Below are 23,819 nucleotides of genomic sequence, written 5' to 3' on the forward strand. Positions count from 1 at the left end.
GAGCTTTGCGCGACCTCCCAGTCAGTCAGACACAGTCACTCCTGTTAGCAATGTAGCTAGGCTCAGCATGGCCAATGGTATTTTTTGGGGCTGTAGTTAGATGCGACCAAACTCTTCCACGTTTTTCCTGTTTACATAGGTTTATATGACCAGTGATATGAAACAAGTTCAGTTACACAAATTGAAATGTAGCGATTTTCTATGCTATGGAAAGTCCGCACTATAATGACAGGCGTACTAACACCTTCTGCGCGCTTTGACAGCGCATTGATACCTTCACTCCTCTTTGGGCATGGCCAGGCGGGCGAATGCCCTGGTCCGTCCGCCCTGTCAAAAAAAAAAAAAAAAAAAAAAAAATGGTACAACTCGAGCCCCATGGTAAAATTGGGACTTTGTCATTTTTCCACATGAGGCCCATGGTAAAACCACACTTCCAGGAGGGGCTGCCGTCTGCCTCCCAAGCCGGCCGAGAGCGTTCCTCGTCGGGCACGGCCAGGCGGGCGAATGCCCTGGTCCGTCCACCCTGTCTAAAAAAAAAAAAAAAGGTACAACTCCGAGTGAAGGTATCAATGCGCTGTCGAAGCACGCAGAAGGTGTTAGTACGCCTGTCATTATAGTGCGGACTTTCCGTAGCATAGAAAATCGCCACGTTTCAATTTGTGTAACTGAACTTGTTTCATATCACTGGTCATATAAACCTATGTAAACAGGAAAAATGCGGAAGAGTTTGGTCGCATCTAACTACAGCCCCAAAAAATACCACTGGCCATGCTGAGCCTAGCTACATTGCTAACAGGAGTAACAGCGCGTCTGACTGACTGGGAGGTCGCGCAAAGCTCGGAGAGGTACGGATCAGCTCGTCTCAATTCAGAGAAGAGCATATTTCACTATGGAAGTACGGTGGACTGTTCCTTTAAGTGTGAAATCGCAAAATGGTATTCTAGCGAACAACAAAATAGTAAAGATTCAGAAAAACAAATCATTCAGTGATCATTTTAATAGTGTAATTTCATCCGAACTAGGCCTAACGCTCGATTTAGAACTACAAAAAGTCCGTGTGTCGGACATTTTAAGTACGTTTGTAAAAGTTTTGCAAATGTTGCAGTCAGCATTTAAAATGTTAACTTAAAGTTTTTGTACAAGTTTCAGTTGATTAAACCGTCATATTTTATTAAATGTGTGTCTACTTTTGTAATAAAAAAGTACTGAAAGAAAAAACACCACAGTATTACGATTTCTTATCCATCCATATATTAAAAAAAAAAAAAAAAACCCTCCCTCCCGACTGAAAATTTTTTTGCTCACCCGGTGGACAGGAAACGGATTTTTTTTTTTTAAGGATATGCAAAGAAAAATAATTTCATTGTACTGCAGAAATACTGCAAGCTGAATGGAACAGCCCAAGATTAATATTGCAAAACGTTTTCTATTTAGCTGAGGTGGAAATGAATGATGGAAACAGGATTTGCATATAAATGATAACATGGGGGGGGTGAAGGTTGCATGTTTTTGCACTATATCTAGATATATAGGCCTGTGAACATAAACGTGATCATAGAGAACACTCATGCGCTGCTTCATCAAACATCAACAAGACCCTGACCAGGAGAAAATGGTTACTGACGATGAATGAACGAACGAATGAATGAACAAATATAAATATATCAAATTAACCTATTATGCTGCTGGAGCTCTTTTCTTTCCATGCTCGGTCCAAAAAGTCTTGCCCGTTAGTCTTTTCTCCCTAATCGCTTTTTACGTCACCTTTCGGATAACCGTGGTCATGGAAACGCATCCTGATTTCTTCGGATGGTTTCTTTTGTCCGCCGCTGGTAAATTCGTTTTAAATCTACAAAACGTTTGAATGAAAACACAGCCAGACACCTTCAAGAGCAAAAGGATGGCAGGACACTGACAAAAGACGTTCAGACAAATAAATCAGGCAGACAATGGACACACCTGCTGTTAAGCCCAGGGGCAGCGTTAAAAAATAGAATAAGCACAGGTTAGATGACGACAACAACAACAACATCATCCTTTCATTCAAGTTGTATTCAGTCTTGAGCTATATCTCAAATCACACACTATGCACCAAGAATTTTGGAGGAAGGCATCGTCGCAAGTCGAACACATTTTGTTTAGAAATGAAATATTGCCATGTTGTTCCTCACGTCATCAGAAATCAGAGGGCCAAGCGGCAGTATTAAAATCTTCACCCAAAATGTTCTGCAGCGACCCATGCGGCATCTTCTCCTGCCAGTAATTAGAGCCGCGAGACTAATACTAGTCTACATCTTGCTACATTTCTGAGTGCATACGCACCACTTGAAATCTGTACGTGCTTTAAGATACCATGGTAAAAGTCCCTCCCGTACCAGCACCTGGTCTTCCCAGGTAGTCTCCTACAAAGTAGGACCCCGATTCCAAAAAAGTTGGGACAAAGTACAAATTGTAAATAAAAACAGAATGCAATAATTTACAAATCTCAAAAACTGATATTGTATTCACAATAGAACAGAGACAACATATCAAATGTCGAAAGTGAGACATTTTGAAATTTCATGCCAGATATTGGCTCATTTGAAATTTCATGACAGCAACACATCTCAAAAAACTTGGGACAGGGGCAATAAGAGGCTGGAAAAGTTAAAGGTACAAAAAAGGAACAGCTGGAGGACCAAATTGCAACTCATTAGGTCAACTGGCAATAGGTCATTAACATGACTGGGTATAAAAAGAGCATCTTGGAGTGGCAGCGGCTCTCAGAAGTAAAGATGGGAAGAGGATCACCAATCCCCCTAATTCTGCGCCGACAAATAGTGGAGCAATATCAGAAAGGAGTTCGACAGTGTAAAATTGCAAAGAGTTTGAACATATCATCATCTACAGTGCATAATATCATCAAAAGATTCAGAGAATCTGGAAGAATCTCTGTGCGTAAGGGTCAAGGCCGGAAAACCATACTGGGTGCCCGTGATCTTCGGGCCCTTAGACGGCACTGCATCACATACAGGCATGCTTCTGTATTGGAAATCACAAAATGGGCTCAGGAATATTTCCAGAGAACATTATCTGTGAACACAATTCACCGTGCCATCTGCCATTGCCAGCTAAAACTCTATAGTTCAAAGAAGAAGCCGTATCTAAACATGATCCAGAAGCGCAGACGTCTTCTCTGGGCCAAGGCTCATTTAAAATGGACTGTGGCAAAGAGGAAACCTGTTCTGTGGTCAGACGAATCAAAATGTGAAGTTCTTTATGGAAATCAGGGACGCCGTGTCATTCGGACTAAAGAGGAGAAGGACGACCCAAGTTGTTATCGGCGCTCAGTTCAGAAGCCTGCATCTCTGATGGTATGGGGTTGCATTAGTGCATGTGGCATGGGCAGCTTACACATCTGGAAAGACACCATCAATGCTGAAAGGTATATCCAGGTTCTAGAGCAACATATGCTCCCATCCAGACGACGTCTCTTTCAGGGAAGACCTTGCATTTTCCAACATGACAATGCCAAACCACATACTGCATCGATTACAGCATCATGGCTGCGTAGAAGAAGGGTCCGTGTACTGAACTGGCCAGCCTGCAATCCAGATCTTTCACCCATAGAAAACATTTGGCGCATCATAAAACGGAAGATACGACAAAAAAGACCTAAGACAGTTGAGCAACTAGAATCCTACATTAGACAAGAATGGGTTAACATTCCTATCCCTAAACTTGAGCATCTTGTCTCCTCAGTCCCCAGACGTTTACAGACTGTTGTAAAGAGAAAAGGGGATGTCTCACAGTGGGAAACATGGCCTTATCCCAACTTTTTTTGAGATGTGTTATGAAATTTAAAAAAAAAAATAAAAAAATCACCTAATTTCTCTTTAAATGATACATTTTCTCAGTTTAAACATTTGATATGTCATCTATGTTCTATTCTGAATAAAATATGGAATTTTGAAACTTCCACATCATTGCATTCCGTTTTTATTACAATTTGTACTGTCCCAACTTTTTTGGAATCGAGGTTGTACTAACCAGGCCCTTAGGTCCATTGGGCGGTGCCCATTTCGGTTTCTATAGCTCTCGGCTTCTTGGCCATTACATAGCTAAGGTTACAGTGGGGGGCTGGTTCTCTGGTGACCACGAGAGTTTGATTCCCTACTTGCATCTGTATTACAGCATGGCAGTAGATACCTTTTTTTTTTTAAATGGTCTGGTCTGATGGTATGACCCAACCGCGAGTAGAACTCACGATCTCCTGGTTGAGAGTTGGACACGCTACCCACTAGGCCAAATCGCATCGCAGTACTTCAAGATATAGTTTTGGCCAATTGGATGCCAACAAGCTTTAATCCTTCCTGCTTGTGGGTTTTACTGCAAACAGGAACTCACTACCACAAGGTTAGGACCTTTCACCTAATTCACGCCTTCCTGTCTGTCATTTTACAAAAGGAAGTGAACAAACCAAATTAGAATTAAAAAGTTAAAACACCTTTTTAACTCCTAGCCAAGGCTTTGTAGACACCTGACCGACCAATCACACTAATACATGCTTGTCGAGGATCCCGTTCCAGATTTATTCCCCTCTTTGCCGTTATAACCACCGCCACTCTTCAGGGACGGCTTTCCATCAGATTTTGGAGTGTGGCTGTGAGTTCATTCAGCCACAAGAGCATCAGTGAGGAGGTCAGCCACTGATGTTGGATGAGGAGGCCTGATGCACAGTGCGTTCCAGTTCATCACAAAAGGTCTTCATATGGGGTTGAAGTCGAGGTTCTGTGCAGGCCACTCGAGTTCCTCCACACCAACCTTGGCAAACCATGGGTGTTTCTCAAAGTCAAGGATGGCTCCTTAGTAGGACAAGTCCTTCCAAGTCAGGTTCTTCAGAGGCTAGGCAGGTGAGAGTCATTGAAAAGGTCCTTCCTTGTACTGCATGTGTGCATAGGATTATGGTTCCTTGAAGGAGGTCAGGGATATACACCTGCATCCTTTGGTCTTTTTCCACCAACATAGTGCTGGTGCCTAATCTCGAACTGGTTCCACACATTTCAAATGACAAATTAAAAAAAAAAAAAAAAAAAAAAAAAAAAGACATGGCAACACAGAAATCTTTGCTTGCAACAGACATCATTTCTGGTAGTGATCCGCCTCATTACATATTCAGATTTCCAACTGACGGTCAGGCATTGTATTTGTTTACAGTCGCTTTGCAGTAGTTTCTTGTGTTTCGCCTCCAAATACGCCAGATTGCTTCTTTGTATTTGGATGTTCAAACCGATCAAATTGAGAGAGCGACAAAAAGGTATTTATAGGATACCAAAAGATGTCTTGCACAAGGGTGAAAGAATGAAAAATCTCAAAAACACACCATAGGGGCGTTCACACGGCAACTTTTACTCCGGTGTAGCACCGGGGCTGCCCCGGTAGAGCGTTCACACGGTACAAAGTTATACCGGTGTAGCCCCTGAAAGCTGCTTAAACCGGTGCAAATCTAACCCTGCTCGGGAGGTGGTTTAAGAAATTTACTCCGGAGTAAATGCTAGTTTGCGGGGCAGCACCGATATAAAATGGGACGTCTGAACGCTACAGGGGTAGACCCGCTACGCGTGAGGAGAGCTGATTACATACGGGCATTGCATAATTTGCATCCTGGTATTTTGCGCTTCCAAAATGGCGAATATCAACAACAACAGAACTGCGTGTCTTCCAGTGTTGCCAGATTGGGCGGTTTTAAGTGCATTTTGGCGGATTTGAACATATTTTGGGCTGGAAAACGTCAGCAGTATCTGGCAACACTGGTGTCTTCATCCACGTTGTTTTCCCGGCGCTTGGTGATGCCATGACAACCGGGAAAAGTACATTTTTACGCATGCGCATATTTCATTTCCGCATTATTACTATCGTATAGCACGGTCGCAAAAATTGCCGTGTGAACGCAAGTGGGGCTGCACCGGTGCTAACACGCTTCTCTCTAGTAAGCAGGATTGTGACGTGTGAACGCTCCACAGAATTTACACCGGTGTAAGATATATCGCAACAAAATACATCGGTGCAGCATCGATGCAAATATGTGCCGTGTGAACACCCCTTATGAAAATGGCTCGCAAACCTTTCACTGTGTTCGAAAGGAATAGAGAGTCCACATGCTCGTGTTTGCAGAGATCATTTTGTTACAAGGAAGGTACATCAACTTTATGTATCTAAAATCAAAACTTATTGCAAAAATGCCTACAGCAGCTCCGACTTGAAATCACATTACATTTCAGCTTGCGTTACTTACCCTCGCAAAAATAAGAGGATTAATGGTCCTTTAGAAGTTTTATTCCAAGGTCATGAACCCAGTCACCAACGAAAAAGTTATAGGCTTCGAGACGCTTGAAAGCTTTCATTTGATTCTTTGTGCAAAACGATATCTGGACTCTCAGATAATTGGAAAATGTCCAGAAACTGTACATTTGGAAAAAAGTTGTTGAAATCGCTTGAAAGGTCCAGCCTTTTTAAACTGTAGGGGTCCAAATCCATCTCACGAATATTTTTTTCTTGATCTCTCCATTTTGCTTTTGGTTCGAGTCTGTTAACAGTCAGATGGAGAATGTTTTCCACAAGATAACGATGGACTTGGCTTGGACGCCATCTTTGTTTGTTGCCCGTCATTTGAAAACTGGAAGTGAACCAGGAGGCAAAAAGTCACACGATTGCAAACAAAGAACTGCTGGCCCTAAAGTTAGAACCATTGATGTCACTAAGGCAAGAAATTATGGAATCAATTTTGTGCCAAAATGTTCATACAATACTTTTGAAATATCAAACAAAAACGATAAATCAAAATTTAAAAAAAAGTCAATTTTTTTTTAGACTGGCAAACAAATTATTCGTGTAATCGTGCAAAATCTCAGTCTATTACTCTTCAGAAACCTTTTATTTTTGTTCCGCGTCTTTCTCAGTTTTGTTTGACGTAATTTATTTTGGTTGCGATTCCAGCTCTCTCGTTTGCGCTCCCTGACTTTTTGCTTGCAGTTTTGGCACAAACTTCACGTGTGGGTGGGCTGTCCAGGAACGCATTCCCATTGGCTAACTTGTGTTTGACTGACAGCTCCGCTCAGCCATTCCCTACTCGGATTCTGGCGGACTGTTTGACGAGTGACCGATCCATTGACGGTAAACAAGGATCGAGTGGACTTCAGTGGCAACTATGATATTGAATTAATTCAACAAAGTATAAGTGCGGGACACGTGTTGTATGTGTTGCAGTAGTGCACATTATGCAGGCGTGTTTAACTCGTCAAACAGTCCGCCAAAATCCGAGTAGGGAATGGCTGAGCGTAGCCGTCAGTCAAACACAAGTTAGCCAATGGGAATGCGTTCCTGGACAGCCCACCCACACGGGAAGTTTGTGCCAAAACTGCAAGCAAAAAGTCAGGGAGCGCAAACGAGAAAGCTGGAATCGCAACCAAAATAAATTATGTCAAACAAAACTGAGAAAGATGCGGAACAAAAATAAAAGGTTTCTGAAGAGTAATATACTGAGATTTTGCACGATTACACGAATAATTTGTTTGCCAGTCTAAAAAAATGACTTTTTTTTTTGAATTTTGATTTATCGTTTTTGTTTGATATTTCAAAAGTATTGTATGAACATTTTGGCACAAAATTGATTCCATGAGAAATTTGCTGCCATTCTGATTTTAAAAAAAGTGCCCTCTTGAAAGCATTGAAAAGTCAAGACAAGATCACTTTCTTTCACTGATTTTTGTTCTCTGAACAAAGGACTCAGCCCTTGGTAGAACTTGAAGGATCGTAGTCACCAGAACAGCCCTGCGGAACCTGGCATCCTTGAAATGCAACCACTAAGGGTCCTTCCTTGTCATTGAGAAACACCACGTCTTCATGGAGCTCGCTTTGTGCTCAGGGGCATAGTCATGTTGGAACAAGTTTGGGCGTCTTGGTTCCAGTGAAGGGAAACTGTAATGTTTCAGCATGCAAAGACATTCTATACAACTATGCGCTTCAGACTTTGTGGTAACAGCGTTGGGGAAGAGCCACATATGGGTGTAATGATCAGATCAGGTGTCCACATACCTTTGGCTATACAGCACAATTAATACATAGCACTGTCTCCATTCTAAATCTCCTGCTCTCTCTTTTTTTCTTTTATCCTCACCAAAGTTGAACACAGCCAGGGACAGTCCTGAGACAGCGTGGAACAGATGAATGACAGATGGAGACTGATGGAACAGAAACCCCCGGTACACCAGTGCAAAAGGATAACCTGTGAAGAGAAAAAAAAAAAAACAGAGAAAGACCCAATCGGGAATGTAGTTAGTTGGGATTTTTGTCAAAATATCAGCTGTAGGGCTGACACACAGAGACAGCCAACCATTCACACTCACATTCACACCTACGGTCAATTTAGAGTCACCAGTTAACCTAACCTGCATGTCTTTGGACTGTGGGGGAAACCGGAGCACCCGGAGGAAACCCACGCGGACACGGGGAGAACATGCAAACTCCGCACAGAAAGGCCCTCGCCGGCCACAGGGCTCGAACCCGGACCTTCTTGCTGTGAGGCAACAGCGCTAACCACTACACCACCGTGCCGCCCCTGTTATATTTTGCCTTTTTCTGAAAATTAATGTTAATACACCAATCGTGTTTGACAAGTAGCCTTCAAAAAGAGCGTGTTAACATGGTATTACCATAAATAAATACTACAGACGTCTCCACTAGTCGTCTAACTTTTCCATTTGTACTGAATTGTTCACCATTTATCACTGAGGACCAAAGGTGAAAAAAGAAAATGTACAACCCCGATTCCAAAAAAGTTGGGACAAAGTACAAATTGTAAATAAAAACGGAATGCAATGATGTGGAAGTTTCAAAATTCCATATTTTATTCAGAATAGAACATAGATGACATATCAAATGTTTAAACTGAGAAAATGTATCATTTAAAGAGAAAAATTAGGTGATTTTTAAATTTCATGACAACAACACATCTCAAAAAAGTTGGGACAAGGCCATGTTTACCACTGTGAGACATCCCCTTTTCTCTTTACAACAGTCTGTAAACATCTGGGGACTGAGGAGACAAGTTGCTCAAGTTTAGGGATAGGAATGTTAACCCATTCTTGTCTAATGTAGGATTCTAGTTGCTCAACTGTCTTAGGTCTTTTTTGTCATATCTTCCGTTTTATGATGCGCCAAATGTTTTCTATGGGTGAAAGATCTGGACTGCAGGCTGGCCAGTTCAGTACCCGGACCCTTCTTCTACACAGCCATGATGCTGTAATTGATGCAGTATGTGGTTTGGCATTGTCATGTTGGAAAACGCAAGGTCTTCCCTGAAAGAGACGTCATCTGGATGGGAGCATATGTTGCTCTAGAACCTGGATATACCTTTCAGCATTGATGGTGTCTTTCCAGATGTGTAAGCTGCCCATGCCACATGCACTAATGCAACCCCATACCATCAGAGATGCAGGCTTCTGAACTGAGCGCTGATAACAACTTGGGTCGTCCTTCTCCTCTTTAGTCCGAATGACACGGCGTCCCTGATTTCCATAAAGAACTTCACATTTTGATTCGTCTGACCACAGAACGGTTTTCCACTTTGCCACAGTCCATTTTAAATGAGCCTTGGCCCAGAGAAGACGTCTGCGCTTCTGGATCATGTTTAGATACGGCTTCTTCTCTGAACTATAGAGTTTTAGCTGGCAACGGCGGATGGCACGGTGAATTGTGTTCACAGATAATGTTCTCTGGAAATATTCCTGAGCCCATTTTGTGATTTCCAATACAGAAGCATGCCTGTGTGTGATGCAGTGCCGTCTAAGGGCCCGAAGATCACGGGCACCCAGTATGGTTTTCCGGCCTTGACCCTTACGCACAGAGATTCTTCCAGATTCTCTGAATCTTTTGATGATATTATGCACTGTAGATGATATGTTCAAACTCTTTGCAATTTTACACTGTTGAACTCCTTTCTGATATTGCTCCACTATTTGTCGGCGCAGAATTAGGGGGATTGGTGATCCTCTTCCCATCTTTACTTCTGAGAGCCGCTGCCACTCCAAGATGCTCTTTTTGATATATTCAAAGCCTCTTTTCAATGTAAACAGTCCTCACTTGGTGATTTTACATCCTTTGAACACTTATGTGCACTTGTTACATGCTCTCCTAACATATTGTTATTAACTATTTACAGGCCTCCGAGACATTCAGCCAAAGTTTTTCTGGAAGAGTTTGGTGAACTGTTGTCAGTCATTTGTTTAGAGTTTGTCTTATTAAATCTGGGGATTTTAACTTGCATGTAGATAATCCTGAAAACACTTATGCCAGAGAACTACTTGCACTTATTGACAACTTCAACCTAATACAACATGTACAGGGGCCGACCCACTCTCGTGGTCATACTCTTGACCTCGTTATCACAAAGGGTCTTATTGTTTCTACTACTGTTGTTGACCTGGCCTTATCTGATCATTTCTGTGTTTTCTCTGACGTTTCTACATCCCCTCACATTCAGAACAGCTCAACGACTATGGGTAGGAGAGTCATAAACGACAACACACGTGTTCTCTTTGAGCAAGCTCTCTCTCGGATCTCAACCAGAATGTCAGACTCTGTAGACAACTTACTGGAAATTTTTAATTTAAATATGACCCAAATTATGGATGATATTGCTCCATTCAAAATAAATAAAAAAAAAAGTCAATGATAAGCAGAAAGCACCATGGAAGCAATACCCAGCTGTTAAACTGCTAGAGAGAGAATGTAGGAAGACTGAAAGAAAATGGCGCAAATCTAAACTTCACATCCATTATCAAATCCATAAAGAGATGCTTAGTAAATATAATTATGAAATTTGTAAAGCAAGACAGTCTTTCTTCTCCAACATCATTAACAGGAATATGAACAATGCCCGTGTGCTATTTTCAACAGTAGAGAAGCTAACTAATCCCCCACCACAATTAGCACCTGAACTTCTCTCAGTTAATAAATGCAATGAGTTTGCATCCTTCTTCAAAGGTAAAATTGATAAAATACGGCAGAATACTGCTCATAATATATCTCAGTTGCAAATAACTGAAAAGCTGCAATCACCAGTGACACAGACAGACAATTTCGACACAATGTCACAATTTTGTTTGATTGATTATGAGACTCTTGAAAAAAACGTACAAAATCTCAGTTCCTCAACATCTGAATTGGACATTCTGCCCACCAACTTTTTTAAGTCTGTTCTTCACCTCATAATTACAGATGTGCAGATCTGTAATTTCTGCATAATTACAGATCATAAATACATCCCTAGAGACTGGCATTGTTCCTGTATCCCTGAAAAAAAAGCCGTTGTAAAGCCCCTACTTAAGAATAATCTGGATGCTTCAGTATTAAACAACTACAGGCCAATATCAAATCTACCATTCATCGGGAAAATCCTTGAAAAAATTGTCTTCAATCAATTAACTGCCTTCTTGATATCAAAGAGCTGTTTTGATAACTTTCAGTCAGGATTTTGTGCCAATCATAGCACTGAAACAGCGCTGATTAAAGTTATAAACGACATACGTCTTAATACTGATGCAGGCAAAACATCGGTCCTGGTGTTACTGGACCTCAGTGCAGCTTTTGATACTGTTGATCACAACATACTGCTATATCGACTTGAACGCTGGGTTGGGTTGACTGGTAAAGTTATCAATTGGTTAAAATCATACTTAAAAGATAGAAGCTTCTTTGTTACCATGGGAAATTGTACCTCAACATCAATGTCCTTGACCTGTGGTGTCCCCCAGGGGTCGATCCTTGGACCATTACTATTCAACCTTTATATGCTCCCGCTTGGACAAATTATCAAGAACAACTCAATTTTGTATCACTGCTATGCAGATAGAGCAAAATAAATTTGGGTGTCATCACCTAATGATTATGCCCCCCTTGAATGTCTCTACCAGTGTATCGACCAAATCAACAACTGGATGTCACAAAATTTTCTTCAGCTGAAAACAGAAGTAATTCTATTTGGGGAAAAAAGATGAAAGACTCTGGATTACCACTATTCTTGACACAAAGGGGATTAAAACAAAAGATGTGGTTAAAAATCTTGGTGTTTTCATTGACAGCGAGCTAAACTTTGACAGTCACGTGAAAGCAATCACTAAATCGGCATTTTATCACCTAAAAAACATTTCCAAACTAAGAGGACTTGTGTCAAAAAATGATCTGGAAAAACTGATACATGCCTTCATCTCTAGTAGGGTTGATTACTGCAATGGCCTTTTCACAGGCCTGCCAAAAAAGACCATCAAACGACTTCAGCTGGTTCAAAATGCAGCGGCTAGGGTTCTCACACGAACAAAAAGAACAGAGCACATTACTCCAATTCTAAGGTCCCTTCACTGGCTTCCAGTAAGCTACAGAATTGACTTTAAAGCATTGCTGCTGGTGTACAAATCTCTAAATGGTACAGGGCCCAATTACCTCTCTGATATGTTGCAGCGGCCTAACCCGATCAGATCTACCAGATCGCAGCAGAAAAATTTACTGGTAAAACCTGTTGTTAAAACAAAGTGTGGTGAAGCAGCTTTTAACTACTATGCAGTACAGCTATGGAACCAACTGCCAGAGGACATCAAAAATGCTCCTGCTGTTGGCAGCTTCAAATCTAGACTAAAGACCAAGCTGTTCTCAGATGCTTTCTGCTAACTGATAAATATCATCTTTACATGTTTTAAACTTTACTTAACTTTTACAGTCTCTGCATGTTTTAAACTTTACTTAACTTTTATTCTATTTTATTCTGCTGTTTTTTTTACTGAACTTTTACTTCATTTTATTTTTATTTCTACTATTTTTAATTCTTATTTTTTTCTCTCTTCTTCCCCATTTATTTTATGTAATTTTATTTTCTATTGTTTACTGTTTTGCTTTTACCTCTGTAAAGCACTTTGAACTGCCACTGTGTATGAAATGCGCTATATAAATAAACTTGCCTTGCCTTTTTATACCCAGTCATGTTAATGACCTATTGCCTATTGACCTAATGAGTTGCAATTTGGTCCTCCAGCTGTTCCTTTTTTGTACCTTTAACTTTTCCAGCCTCTTATTGCCCCTGTCCCAACTTTTTTGAGATGTGTTGCTGTCATGAAATTTCAAATGAGCCAATATTTGGCATGAAATTTCAAAATGCCTCACTTTCGACATTTGATATGTTGTCTACAGTATGTTCTATTGTGAATACAATATCAGTTTTTGAGATTTGTAAATTATTGCATTCCATTTTTATTTACAATTTGTACTTTGTCCCAACTTTTTTTGGAATCGGGGTTGTATTAAAAGTTAGACGGCCTTTCGATTTCATAAAATCGGTGAAATTTAGTTCCCTCTGAAATGTGGTCATTGTGATACATGTTTATTTCTGTAATATCTCACAAAATATCAGGCCATTCTGTGGCTGGGAAGTTATTTAATTTGAGGGGATTCTCGAGCAAATAATGTGCATGAAATTGCTCGCTTCACGCAGTCAAGCAGACAGAGGAAGTCCATATGCGCATGCGTAGGTTTACCTTGACCGTGCACTGACAGTTACATCATTGTCGCTAAACGAACAGCTGATCACACCGAGGTGCTCGCTGACCGCCGATATTTATTAGTTTGGTCCTGCGTTTCCTTTCCTTCGCAACATAACGTCTTTTCTTCTCACTTTGTTACTGTAGTTGGTCTTCCACGTTTCATTCGCACACTCACGTCCACCATTTTTCTCTCCTGTTTCAAATTTGTATCCCACAATGCCTTGCATGAACGGGGAAAGCCCACCACATCATGCATGACTTAGTATCTCGAGTTAGATCATGGTTTGGGGGGGGGGGGGGGGGGGGATTTAGGGCCATGTGGCCCTAAATTCATTAATTGTTCTATTGGGGGGGGGGAATAATAAAATTGGAAGTCTGATTTGAATTCAGTAGCTTTCCTGTCCACTAAACAAAAATAATTGGGTTTCGGGAAAAATTCTTTTTATGACCTACACTTGAAAAATCTGAAAGGGAGTCTACCTTTAACTCTCGTGGTTAAAACAATATTTTTATAAACGAACACTGAAATATGCACCCATCACCACTGGTTTGTGGGAGTGTAACAACAACGTCCAGCATTTACCCAAGTTTACTGGTTGGGGGGGGGGGGTTGCTGGATGAGGATGGTCACCTGCAGGACCTCTCCCCGCGGCTCTGATTACAGAGCATTTGGACCTGAACAAACAAACAGTTAAAGGAGTCATATTTACGTCTTCACATTTATTTCATAACAATAATTCGAACAATTTTTACAATAGAACTGCACTCTTGGTTTTGTTTTGTTTTTTTTTGTTTTGTTTTTTTTTTTTTGGGGGGGGGGGGGGGTTCCCCTCAGACCTTAAATCGTATGTGGGGTTAAAGTGTGTGTTGGGGGGGCACAATATAATGGTAGGGGAAAACACTGATGTAATTTATCCACAGTCCAACTCGGCACACGTTTGAGAGCGGTTGTTCCTTATTAGAAAGCCAATCATGCATCCCGAGCAATTTGTGTGGCTTCTGCCGCATAGAGGCAAAGCGAGGCGGTAGCCACGATGTCATCATCTTGTATGAATGAGTGGAACAATAGCGCACTGCGCATGCGCATAAGCATTATAAAATCACCAGAACGGCAAATCTTGATCTTGCGATACGAACAGTTGATCTCACTTTATCAAAGGTACACAAGAACGAGTGGCGAAGCCACAATGTCGTAAGAATAAGTGGAACAATAGCGAAACTTTGTAACCAATCAGCACTTACCCTGATCAAGTTCGATTACCCGTTCTACTTCTTGATAAGCTCCGGAACCAATCAGAACCAGAAACAAAATCAGAGAAACCTCGTTATAACTTCGGCGTATCGGAAGATAAATCGGCAGATAAAAAGATAAACGAAATTCACCTCATGGTTCACCAAGGCTACTGAGTCGATATCAAGCAAGTGGTGTTCATTTTAAGAAAATTTACCTTTTGATTATCACAGCTTTTGTTTGGTCCTTCTGAAAGGGCAAATGAAAGGTTTCGGAAGGTTTTTTTTTTAGCTTTTTGGCAGATATATCGAGAAGCCGATATCAAACTTCTGCTAGTTGCTTTAATTTTTCAATTTTACTTGAGTCTTTACGCTACATTTGTGAAACAAAACGTGCTCATTAGTACTAAACGATGCTTCTAAGGCCATTCATGAACAAGTGCTTTCTTACTATTTTGAGAACAGATAGAGTTCACAGCACTGCATTTTGAACAAAACACAGGAAACAAAATACTACAAGCCCTGATGCTGCTCACAGCTTGGTGATGCTTGCAAGAAAGGAGGTGAGTAGAATTGATGACGTGTATACATGCTACGTATATTGACTGTATGGACATGGGATCAGAAAACTATTTTATTTATAAGCAGTAGCCACATGTACCCATAGGGTACCTATTTTTCTCAAATGGAGTGCTACAAAAAGTACGCAAAAAAAAAAAAAAAAGGAGGGGGGGGGGGACGGAAACTTCGAAGGGAATAAGAAAGAACATTATTTTTTCCAGAAAGCAAATGAATGTAATTAGAACTATGGACTTTATTAAACTAATGAAAAATTGATGAAGTAACCAAGTACGGATTACTGAGCTGGAACCAGCTTTATAATTAAATGCACCTTGTTGCTTTTAGGTTTGAAGGTGATGGCGAAGAAAGCAAAAGAAACAAGACGACAGAGTCATCTATATCCTCTGCCCTATATATCAAGTTTCAAAATATAGTCACATTTTTCCAAGTTCTGCTGCAGGAAACCAACCCTACCTCTTTACACCGACCTCGACAGCCCATGGCGTAAACCCATAAACCGGACCTTTGGTCCAGGTGAGCTAAAAATTACATTGTCACATTTCTTAGTATCAAAAGGCAAATACACATTACTTAATCAACACATACAGTGGGGCAAAAAAGTATTTAGTCAGTCACCAGTTGTGCAAGTTCTCCCACTTAAAAAGATGAGAGAGGCCTGTAATTTTCATCATAGGTCCACTTCAACTATGAGAGATAGAATGAGAAATAAAATCCAGAAAAATCACATTTTTAAAGAATTTATTTGCAAATTATGGTGGAAAATAAGTATTTGGTCAATAACAAAAGTTCATCTCAATACTTTGTTATATACCCTTTGTTGGCAATGACAGCGGTCAAACGTTTTCTACAAGTCTTCACAAGGTCTTCACACACTGTTGCTGGTATTTTGGCCCATTCCTCCATGCAGATCTCCTCTAGAGCAGTGATGTTTTGGGGCTGTCGCTGGGCAACACGGACTTTCAACTCCCTCCAAAGATTTTCTATGGGGTTGAGATCTGGAGACTGGCTAGGCCACTCCAGGACCTTGAATTGCTTCTTACGAAGCCATTCCTTTGTTGCCCGGGCGGTGTGTTTGGGGTCATTGTCATGCTGAAAGACCCAGCCACGTTTCATCTTCAATGCCCTTGCTGATGGAAGGAAGTTTTCACTCAAAATCTCACAATACATGGCCCCATTCATTCTTTCCTTTACACGGATCAGTCGTCCTGGTCCCTTTGCAGAAAAACAGCCCCAAAGCATGATGTTTCCACCCCCATGCTTCACAGTAGGTATGGTGTTCTTTGGATGCAACTCAGCATTCTTTCTCCTCCAAACACAAGTTGAGTTTTTACCAAAAAGTTCTATTTTGGTTTCATCTGACCATATGACATTCTCTCAATCCTCTTCTGGATCATCCAAATGCTCTCTAGCAAACTTCAGACGGGCCTGGACATGTACTGGCTTAAGCAGGGGGACACGTCTGGCACTGCAGGATTTGAGTCCCTGGCGGCGTAGTGTGTTACTGATGGTAGCCTTTGTTACTTTGGTCCCAGCTCTCTGCAGGTCATTCACTAGGTCCCCCCGTGTGGTTCTGGGATTTTTGCTCACCGTTCTTGTGATCATTTTGACCCCACGGGGTGAGATCTTGCGTGGAGCCCCAGATCGAGGGAGATTATCAGTGGTCTTGTATGTCTTCCATTTTCTAATAATTGCTTCCACAGTTGATTTCTTCACACCAAGCTGCTTACCTATTGCAGATTCAGTCTTCCCAGCCTGGTGCAGGTCTACAATTTTGTTTCTGGTGTCCTTTGACAGCTCTTTGGTCTTGGCCATAGTGGAGTTTGGAGTGTGACTGTTTGAGGTTGTGGACAGGTGTCTTTTATACTGATAACGAGTTCAAACAGGTGCCATTAATACAAGGAACGAGTGGAGGACAGAGGAGCCTCTTAAAAAAGAAGTTACAGGTCTGTGAGAGCCAGAAATCTTGCTTATTTGTAGGTGGCCAAATACTTATTTTACCGAGGAATTTACCAATTAATTCATTAAAAATCCTACAATGTGATTTCCTGGATTCTTTCCCCCATTCTGTCTCTCATAGTTGAAGTATACCTACTGTATGATGAAAATTACAGGCCTCTCTCATCTTTTTATGTGGGAGAACTTGCACAATTGGTGGCTGACTAAATACTTTTTTGCCCCACTGTATACCAACTTTAAAGACCATACCACTCAGTTTTCAAGTTCTGCTCCGGTAACAAAACCTAAGACTAACCTGAGAGACCAAGTCCGAAATTGTTTCCATGGAAACACTAAAAATTTTTAATTTCTCAAATTTCTTAGTATGACAAGGCACATCTACATCACCTTGTTAACATGTATACCAAGTTTCAAATCCGTATCATGAATAGTTTTGGATATATGCTCCAGAAACAAACGTTGCTCTTAAAAATCAAGTCAAAATCTAGGTTTTATGCAAAAATTTGAAAAATACTTTTTTTTTCCTTTTCCAAAATAGCAAAAAGGCACCAGTTCACATGTTGCCTGATATGTATACAAAGTTTCATCAAGACATCTTCAGTAGTTTTAAAAAGATACGGCCCGGAAACGAAAACACGACCAGACGGACAGCTGGACGGAACCAGTTTCTCCAAGGAAAAAAAAATAAATACACAAAACCAAAAAACCTCAAAAATACAACCCCATTTCTTTTACTGAACAGGATCCACAAACGTAACTGTTTATAGTTGAATATATTTGTAAGGTTTCCAAAAACACATCTAGCCTGGTGAAGCAATATGTGCCTTGAAATATTATTGGTGTGGTGTTCTGCAAGAGGAAGGAAAAGGGGAAAAAAAAAAAAAGACTGAAAACCAGTATAGACAGTGACTTAAAACAAACACCAAACCAGAGGGTGTCACAGGCATAATACCCACGTTCAGTTATGTCAACCAGACAACATCCATAATCTAACTAGGACACTGGATCTAGCATTCTGAAGGTTCCTGGATCAATCCACTGATACTCTCCATGTCTGTGCATTTTACGTCACTGGACTTTGTACTGAAATGCTAAAGCTAACTTACAAAAGGCTCTTACCCCAAGCAAGAGACAGCCTACTTCAGTCATGCAACTCACCACAAACCAATGATATCAGATCACCCCATCCGCTGAGGTTGATGGACAGATAAGACATATCTACAGTATGAAATAAACCTGCCATCAACACAACCTCAAGCAAAAGCTTATGCATCGAGTGCAACTTAACTATTAGCTTAATGGCAGAACTATTTCAAGTCCTAGTCCGATGAGAAGATGCACGTCTGTTAAATAACGTTGCTGCAGGATGCAATTCTATATTTGGAGCAGTGATGATCTATTCGCATGGAAGAAGTGATAAATATAAATAAGTCATGGAGATGGAAGAGTCTTCGTGACGTATGCATGGTCGTCACACCAAAAGTTCCAGCTGGACTATGTACACCTCATAGCTTTATTCCAAACTGAAGGTGTGGCTTCTTCCAAAAAGGCTTTTAAAGGTCATCTATATTTTATATGGTCTGCCTTTTAAACAACAGGCAACAAAACCCCGAGTGTCTCTCTACGGTCAAGCCGGAAAGTCTGCACACCTATTTCTCCTTCTCCACATTTTATTACGTTACAGACTTATTCTACAATAGACTGAGTTCTTTTTTTGTGACAAAATTCTACACAAAATAGCCCATAATGACAAAGTGAAAGCATCTCATCTCATCTCTAGCCGCTTTATCCTGTTCTACAGGGTCGCAGGCAAGCTGGAGCCTATCCCAGATGACTACGGGCGAAAGGCGGGGTACACCCTGGACAAGTCGCCAGGTCATCACAGGGCTGACACATAGACACAGACAACCATTCACACCTACGGTCAATTTAGAGTCACCAGTTAACCTAACCTGCATGTCTTTGGACTGTGGGAGAAACCGGAGCACCCGGATGAAACCCACGCGGACACGGGGAGAACATGCAAACTCCGCACAGAAAGGCCCTCACCGGCCACGGGGCTCGAACCCAGACCTTCTTGCTGTGAGGCGACAGCGCTAACCACTACACCACCGTGCCGCCAAGTGAAAGCATATGCAATTTTATTTTACTACCAAAAAAAAAAAAAAAAGGCTATTTAGGGGTTACATATCTGTACACACCCTTAGCCTAATACTTGGTTGATGCAACTTTGGCAGCAATTACAGCTTCGAGGCATCTTGGGAAAGAAGCTACGAGCTTGGCACACTTCTTTCTGGACATTTTTGCCCATTCCTCTGGTCATATCCCTGCAAGCTCTGTCAGGTTGGATGGGGAGCATCGGTACACAGCCATTTTCAGCTCCTTCCGCAGATGTTCAATTGGATTCAGGTCTGGGCTCTGGCTGGGCCACTCGAGGACATTCACAGGCTTTCTCCGAAGCCATTCCTTTGTTCTCTTGGCTGTGTGCTTCAGGTCATTGTCATGTTGGAAGGTAAACCTTCGCCCCAGCCTGAGGTCCAGAGCGCTCTGGAGCAGGTTTTCTTCAAGGATCTCGGTGTACTTAGCTGCATTCATCTTTCCCTCCATCAGGACTAGTCGCCCCATTCCCGCTGCTGAAAAACATCCCCACATCATGATGCTGCCACCGCCATGCTTCACTGTAGGGATGGCATTAGCCAGGTGATGAGCAGTGCCTGGTTTCCTCCAGATGGGACACTTGGTATTCAGGCCAAAAAGTTCAATTTTGGTTTCATCAGACCAGAGAATCTTGTTTCTCATGGTTTGAGAGTCCTCTAGGTGCCTTTTGGGAAACTCCAAGCAGGCTGTCGTGTGCCTTTTACCAAGGAGTGGCTTCTGTCTGGCCACTCTACCATAAAGGCCTGATTTGTAGAGTGTTGCCTGGATGGTTGATCTTCGGAAAGGTTCTCCCATCTCCACAAGGATACGCTAGAGCTCTGTCAGAGTGACCCTCGGATTCCTGCTCACCTCCCTGGCCAAGGCCGGTCTTCCCCAATCGCTCAGTTTGGCCAGGTCTAGGAAGATTCTTAGTGGTTCCAAACTTCTTCCGTTTACGAATGATGGTGGCCACTGTGCTCTCTGGGACCTGTAAAGCTGCAGCAATTTTTCTGTACCCTTCTCCAGATCTATGCCTTGACACAATCCTGTTTCTGAGGTCTCCAGATAATTCCTTTGACCCCATGGCTTGGAGTTTGCTCCGACATGTACTGTCAACTGTGGGACCTTATATAGGCAGGTGTTGGCGATCCCCAATCAAGTGAATTTACCACAAGTGGACTCCAATTAAGTTGGAGAAACATCTCAAGCAGCATCAGTGGAAACAAAATGCACCTCAGCTCACTTTTGGGTGTCTCATCAAAGGGTGTGTCCTCTTGTGTACATATATTTTACATTTTGATTTTTAATAAATTAGCACACAATGTCTGAAAACCTGCTTTCACATTGTCATTTTGGGCTATTTTGTGTCTAATTTTGTGACAAAAAATGAACTCAATCTATTGTAGAATAAGTCTGTAACGTAATAAAACGTGGAGAAGGTGAAAGGGGCGTGCAGACTTTCCGGCTTGACTGTATAGCACATGGAATTCCCCCCCCAACATGTCCATTCAGATGAAATGTACACCGATCAGGCATAAAATTAAAAACCCTGAGAGGTGACATGAACAACACTCTCATTACAGTGGCACCTTGTCAAGGGACGGGCTATATTAGGCAGAAGGAGACCGGTCAGTTCTCGAAGTTGATGCGTTGGAAGCAAGAAAAATGGTCGAGTGTAAGGATCTGAGTGACTTTGAAAAGCGCTAAATTGTGATGACTTGCCCTGTGTCCGAAATCACTCCCTACTCACTATATAGTGGACTATATAGTGAGTTTGCTGTTCTGTAGCGCTGTCCGAATGTATAGTGAGCATTATTACACCTTATATAGTGCACTCAAAGTATCCCACAATGCATCACGAAAAGTAGCATACAACCGATGGTCACTAACCAAGCAATTGCAGTCGTGCTGAAAGAAATCAAAAGCCTCAAATTTGATATAATAAAAGGCAGCGGCAAAGAAGAAAGGATTCAGCCTTGATTTAAAAGAACTGAAAGATGCAGCAGACACAAAGCACTTTGTATTTATTAATGTGAGGAAATGCGCCAAGTATAATATGGATTTATCACAAAAATGCATGCATGTATTTATTATTTTGAAAACCCACCAGCTGACTGATCTGGCACGTTCTAATTGTGCGACAGTAATGACGTAAATAACGGCGCAGTGGAGTAGTGTCCAAAAAGGTTTTTTTCATTTGATCAATGAGCTCACTATACGGTCCTCTATACAGTAATTCCCTATAGAGGATGTGCAGTCACGTGACCCGTCCGTGTTTACTCCGCCATATTGGACGGCTTCAGGATTGTTTACCTTGCGCGTGTAATGGATCCAGGGAGTAATCCCCAAGAAAATTCGGAAAATACCCCATCTACATCGCGCGATAACTTGTCTAAGTTTGTTCAGCATCTTGAAGGTGACGTGAGGCAGCGTTACGTGGAAAACTGTTCCAGGTTGGGGACTGCAGATCCGTACAACTTGCCGCAATCCTTGTTCAGGGAAATTCGGAGCTGCGGTGCCGGCGATTTGCCCGATCTGGCCTACCACGACATTTACACATTTTCTTGTTAATCGTGAATCGTGTTACACTGGCAAAGCCCTCAAAGCTTACAAGAGCCTGGAAGCTTATAAATATTTTGTTGCGGGATGGGTATCCCAACTATACCTCTGGAAGGTTCCGAAGAAGAATGTCTATTTGATAACCTCACGGGTAACTGGCATTAAGACGTTTATCATAAAGAGACTATGCAGGACGTTTTATCGTAAGAATGTTCGAAATCTAAACTCAGTTCCAGATAATGACAGGGTTGTAAATATGTATGTTTTTGTCTGAAAAAAAATATCACAAATCACCGCTATCTTTATCTGTGCAGAATTATTATTCAATATCAGATATAAATGTATTAGAAGATTACACCTACCTGATATGAAGTGTTCACTACAAATTCGGCTGGTAGAACTGGGGTACCAGTTTTCTCTTCGCACAGCGGACACCCATTTTGTGCGTCTCTCCGCGTCTGCGGGGAATCTATAAAATGACAGGCCCTCCTTTTGGCCCTGTCTATTGGTACAACCAAATGCTGAACAAGATATAACCATTCTCGAAAGATCTACTCCCACACACTTGATAATTAGAACGGGTTCGTCTAAGTTCTATGCGCGGCCTTGCCGTCCAAGATGGCAGATAAACAAATATCACGTGACCTCGTGACGTCACGTGCACTCTCTCTATATAGCGAGTAGTGAACAAGTGAGTGATTTCAGACACGGTGGGTCTGAGCATTTCCATGGGGCACAAAGGCTAGCCCATATGGTCCAATCCCAAAGAAGAACTCCTGTAGCACAAACTGCTGAAAAAGTTAATGCTGACATCTTTCTATTTTTTCAGCAGTTTGTCTCACAATAGCTCTTTTGTGAGACTGGACCATAAGGGCCTTTGTGCCCCATGTGAATCAATGAGCCTTCAACACCCATGATTCTGTCACCGGTTGTCCTTCCTTGGACCAATCCTGGTCGGTACCAACCACTGCACCCCATAAGATGTGTCATTTTGGAGATGCTCAGACCCAGTCATCCAGCCGTCACAATTTGGCCCTTATCAAAGTTGTTCGGATCCTTATACTTGCCCATTTTTCCTGCTTCCAACACATCAACTTCAGGAACTGACCGTTCTCTTGCCGCCTCATGCATCCCACCCCTAGACAGGTGCCAATGGAATGAGATCATCAATGGTATTTACTTCACCACGTGTTTTTAATTTTACGGCTGATCGGTGCATTTTACCTGGAGAGAGTTCTACAAATTAGAAAGCTTGCTACGTAAAGACAGCGCAAGCTTTCCAGAAGCGGGAAAGGCAGGACTAGAAGGCCATGAGTTTCAGAAACAGACAAGTCCTAATTACTTTCCCTCACCTCCTTATGTTAAACTAATTCCATCCGAATACTGTACGTATGAGACGGGTAATTATCCCAGCGTGGAGTGAAGATGCGATTTAGGAAATCACTCCTGAGCATCAGATTTGAGGGTGTACGGAGCCCGTTTATAAATTACACCCTCAGTGCATTTCTGTCTGAACATCAGCAAGTCTGTGCAGCGCATCATTACTGAAAATACCGACATTAGTATGGAGCATTAAAATAGCTTCAGGTGACTTGGAAAATTATATAGGTCTTCTCTTCATGTCTGGTAGAACCACAAAGCTGAAATAATTAGTCCTGTTGGAGAAAAAGTATCTTCATTATGATTGTTAGCAGTCGGTGTAACGTCATATGATGTGAAACTGAACAACGTTGTAAATCTCACCCTAACAGGCTCGTTCCAACGATAAGAGAATACCTGCTGGGAAAT

The 23,819-nt window shown here is 41.7% G+C and overlaps 1 protein-coding gene across 2 annotated transcripts in view; it reads right to left on the bottom strand.

Moving 5' to 3' along the window:
* Positions 1–23,819, bottom strand: part of lpcat3 (lysophosphatidylcholine acyltransferase 3) — a 103,625-nt gene that overhangs the window by 63,626 nt on the left and 16,180 nt on the right. For both annotated transcript variants that reach the window (XM_060921618.1, XM_060921619.1), the window contains exon 2: positions 8,156–8,263. In XM_060921618.1, coding sequence (XP_060777601.1) covers positions 8,156–8,263 — 108 coding nt within the window. The remainder of the gene's footprint in view (positions 1–8,155; positions 8,264–23,819) is intronic.

The sequence above is a fragment of the Neoarius graeffei genome, chromosome 5 (assembly GCF_027579695.1).
Source record: "Neoarius graeffei isolate fNeoGra1 chromosome 5, fNeoGra1.pri, whole genome shotgun sequence".
NCBI classification, from domain to species: domain Eukaryota; kingdom Metazoa; phylum Chordata; class Actinopteri; order Siluriformes; family Ariidae; genus Neoarius; species Neoarius graeffei.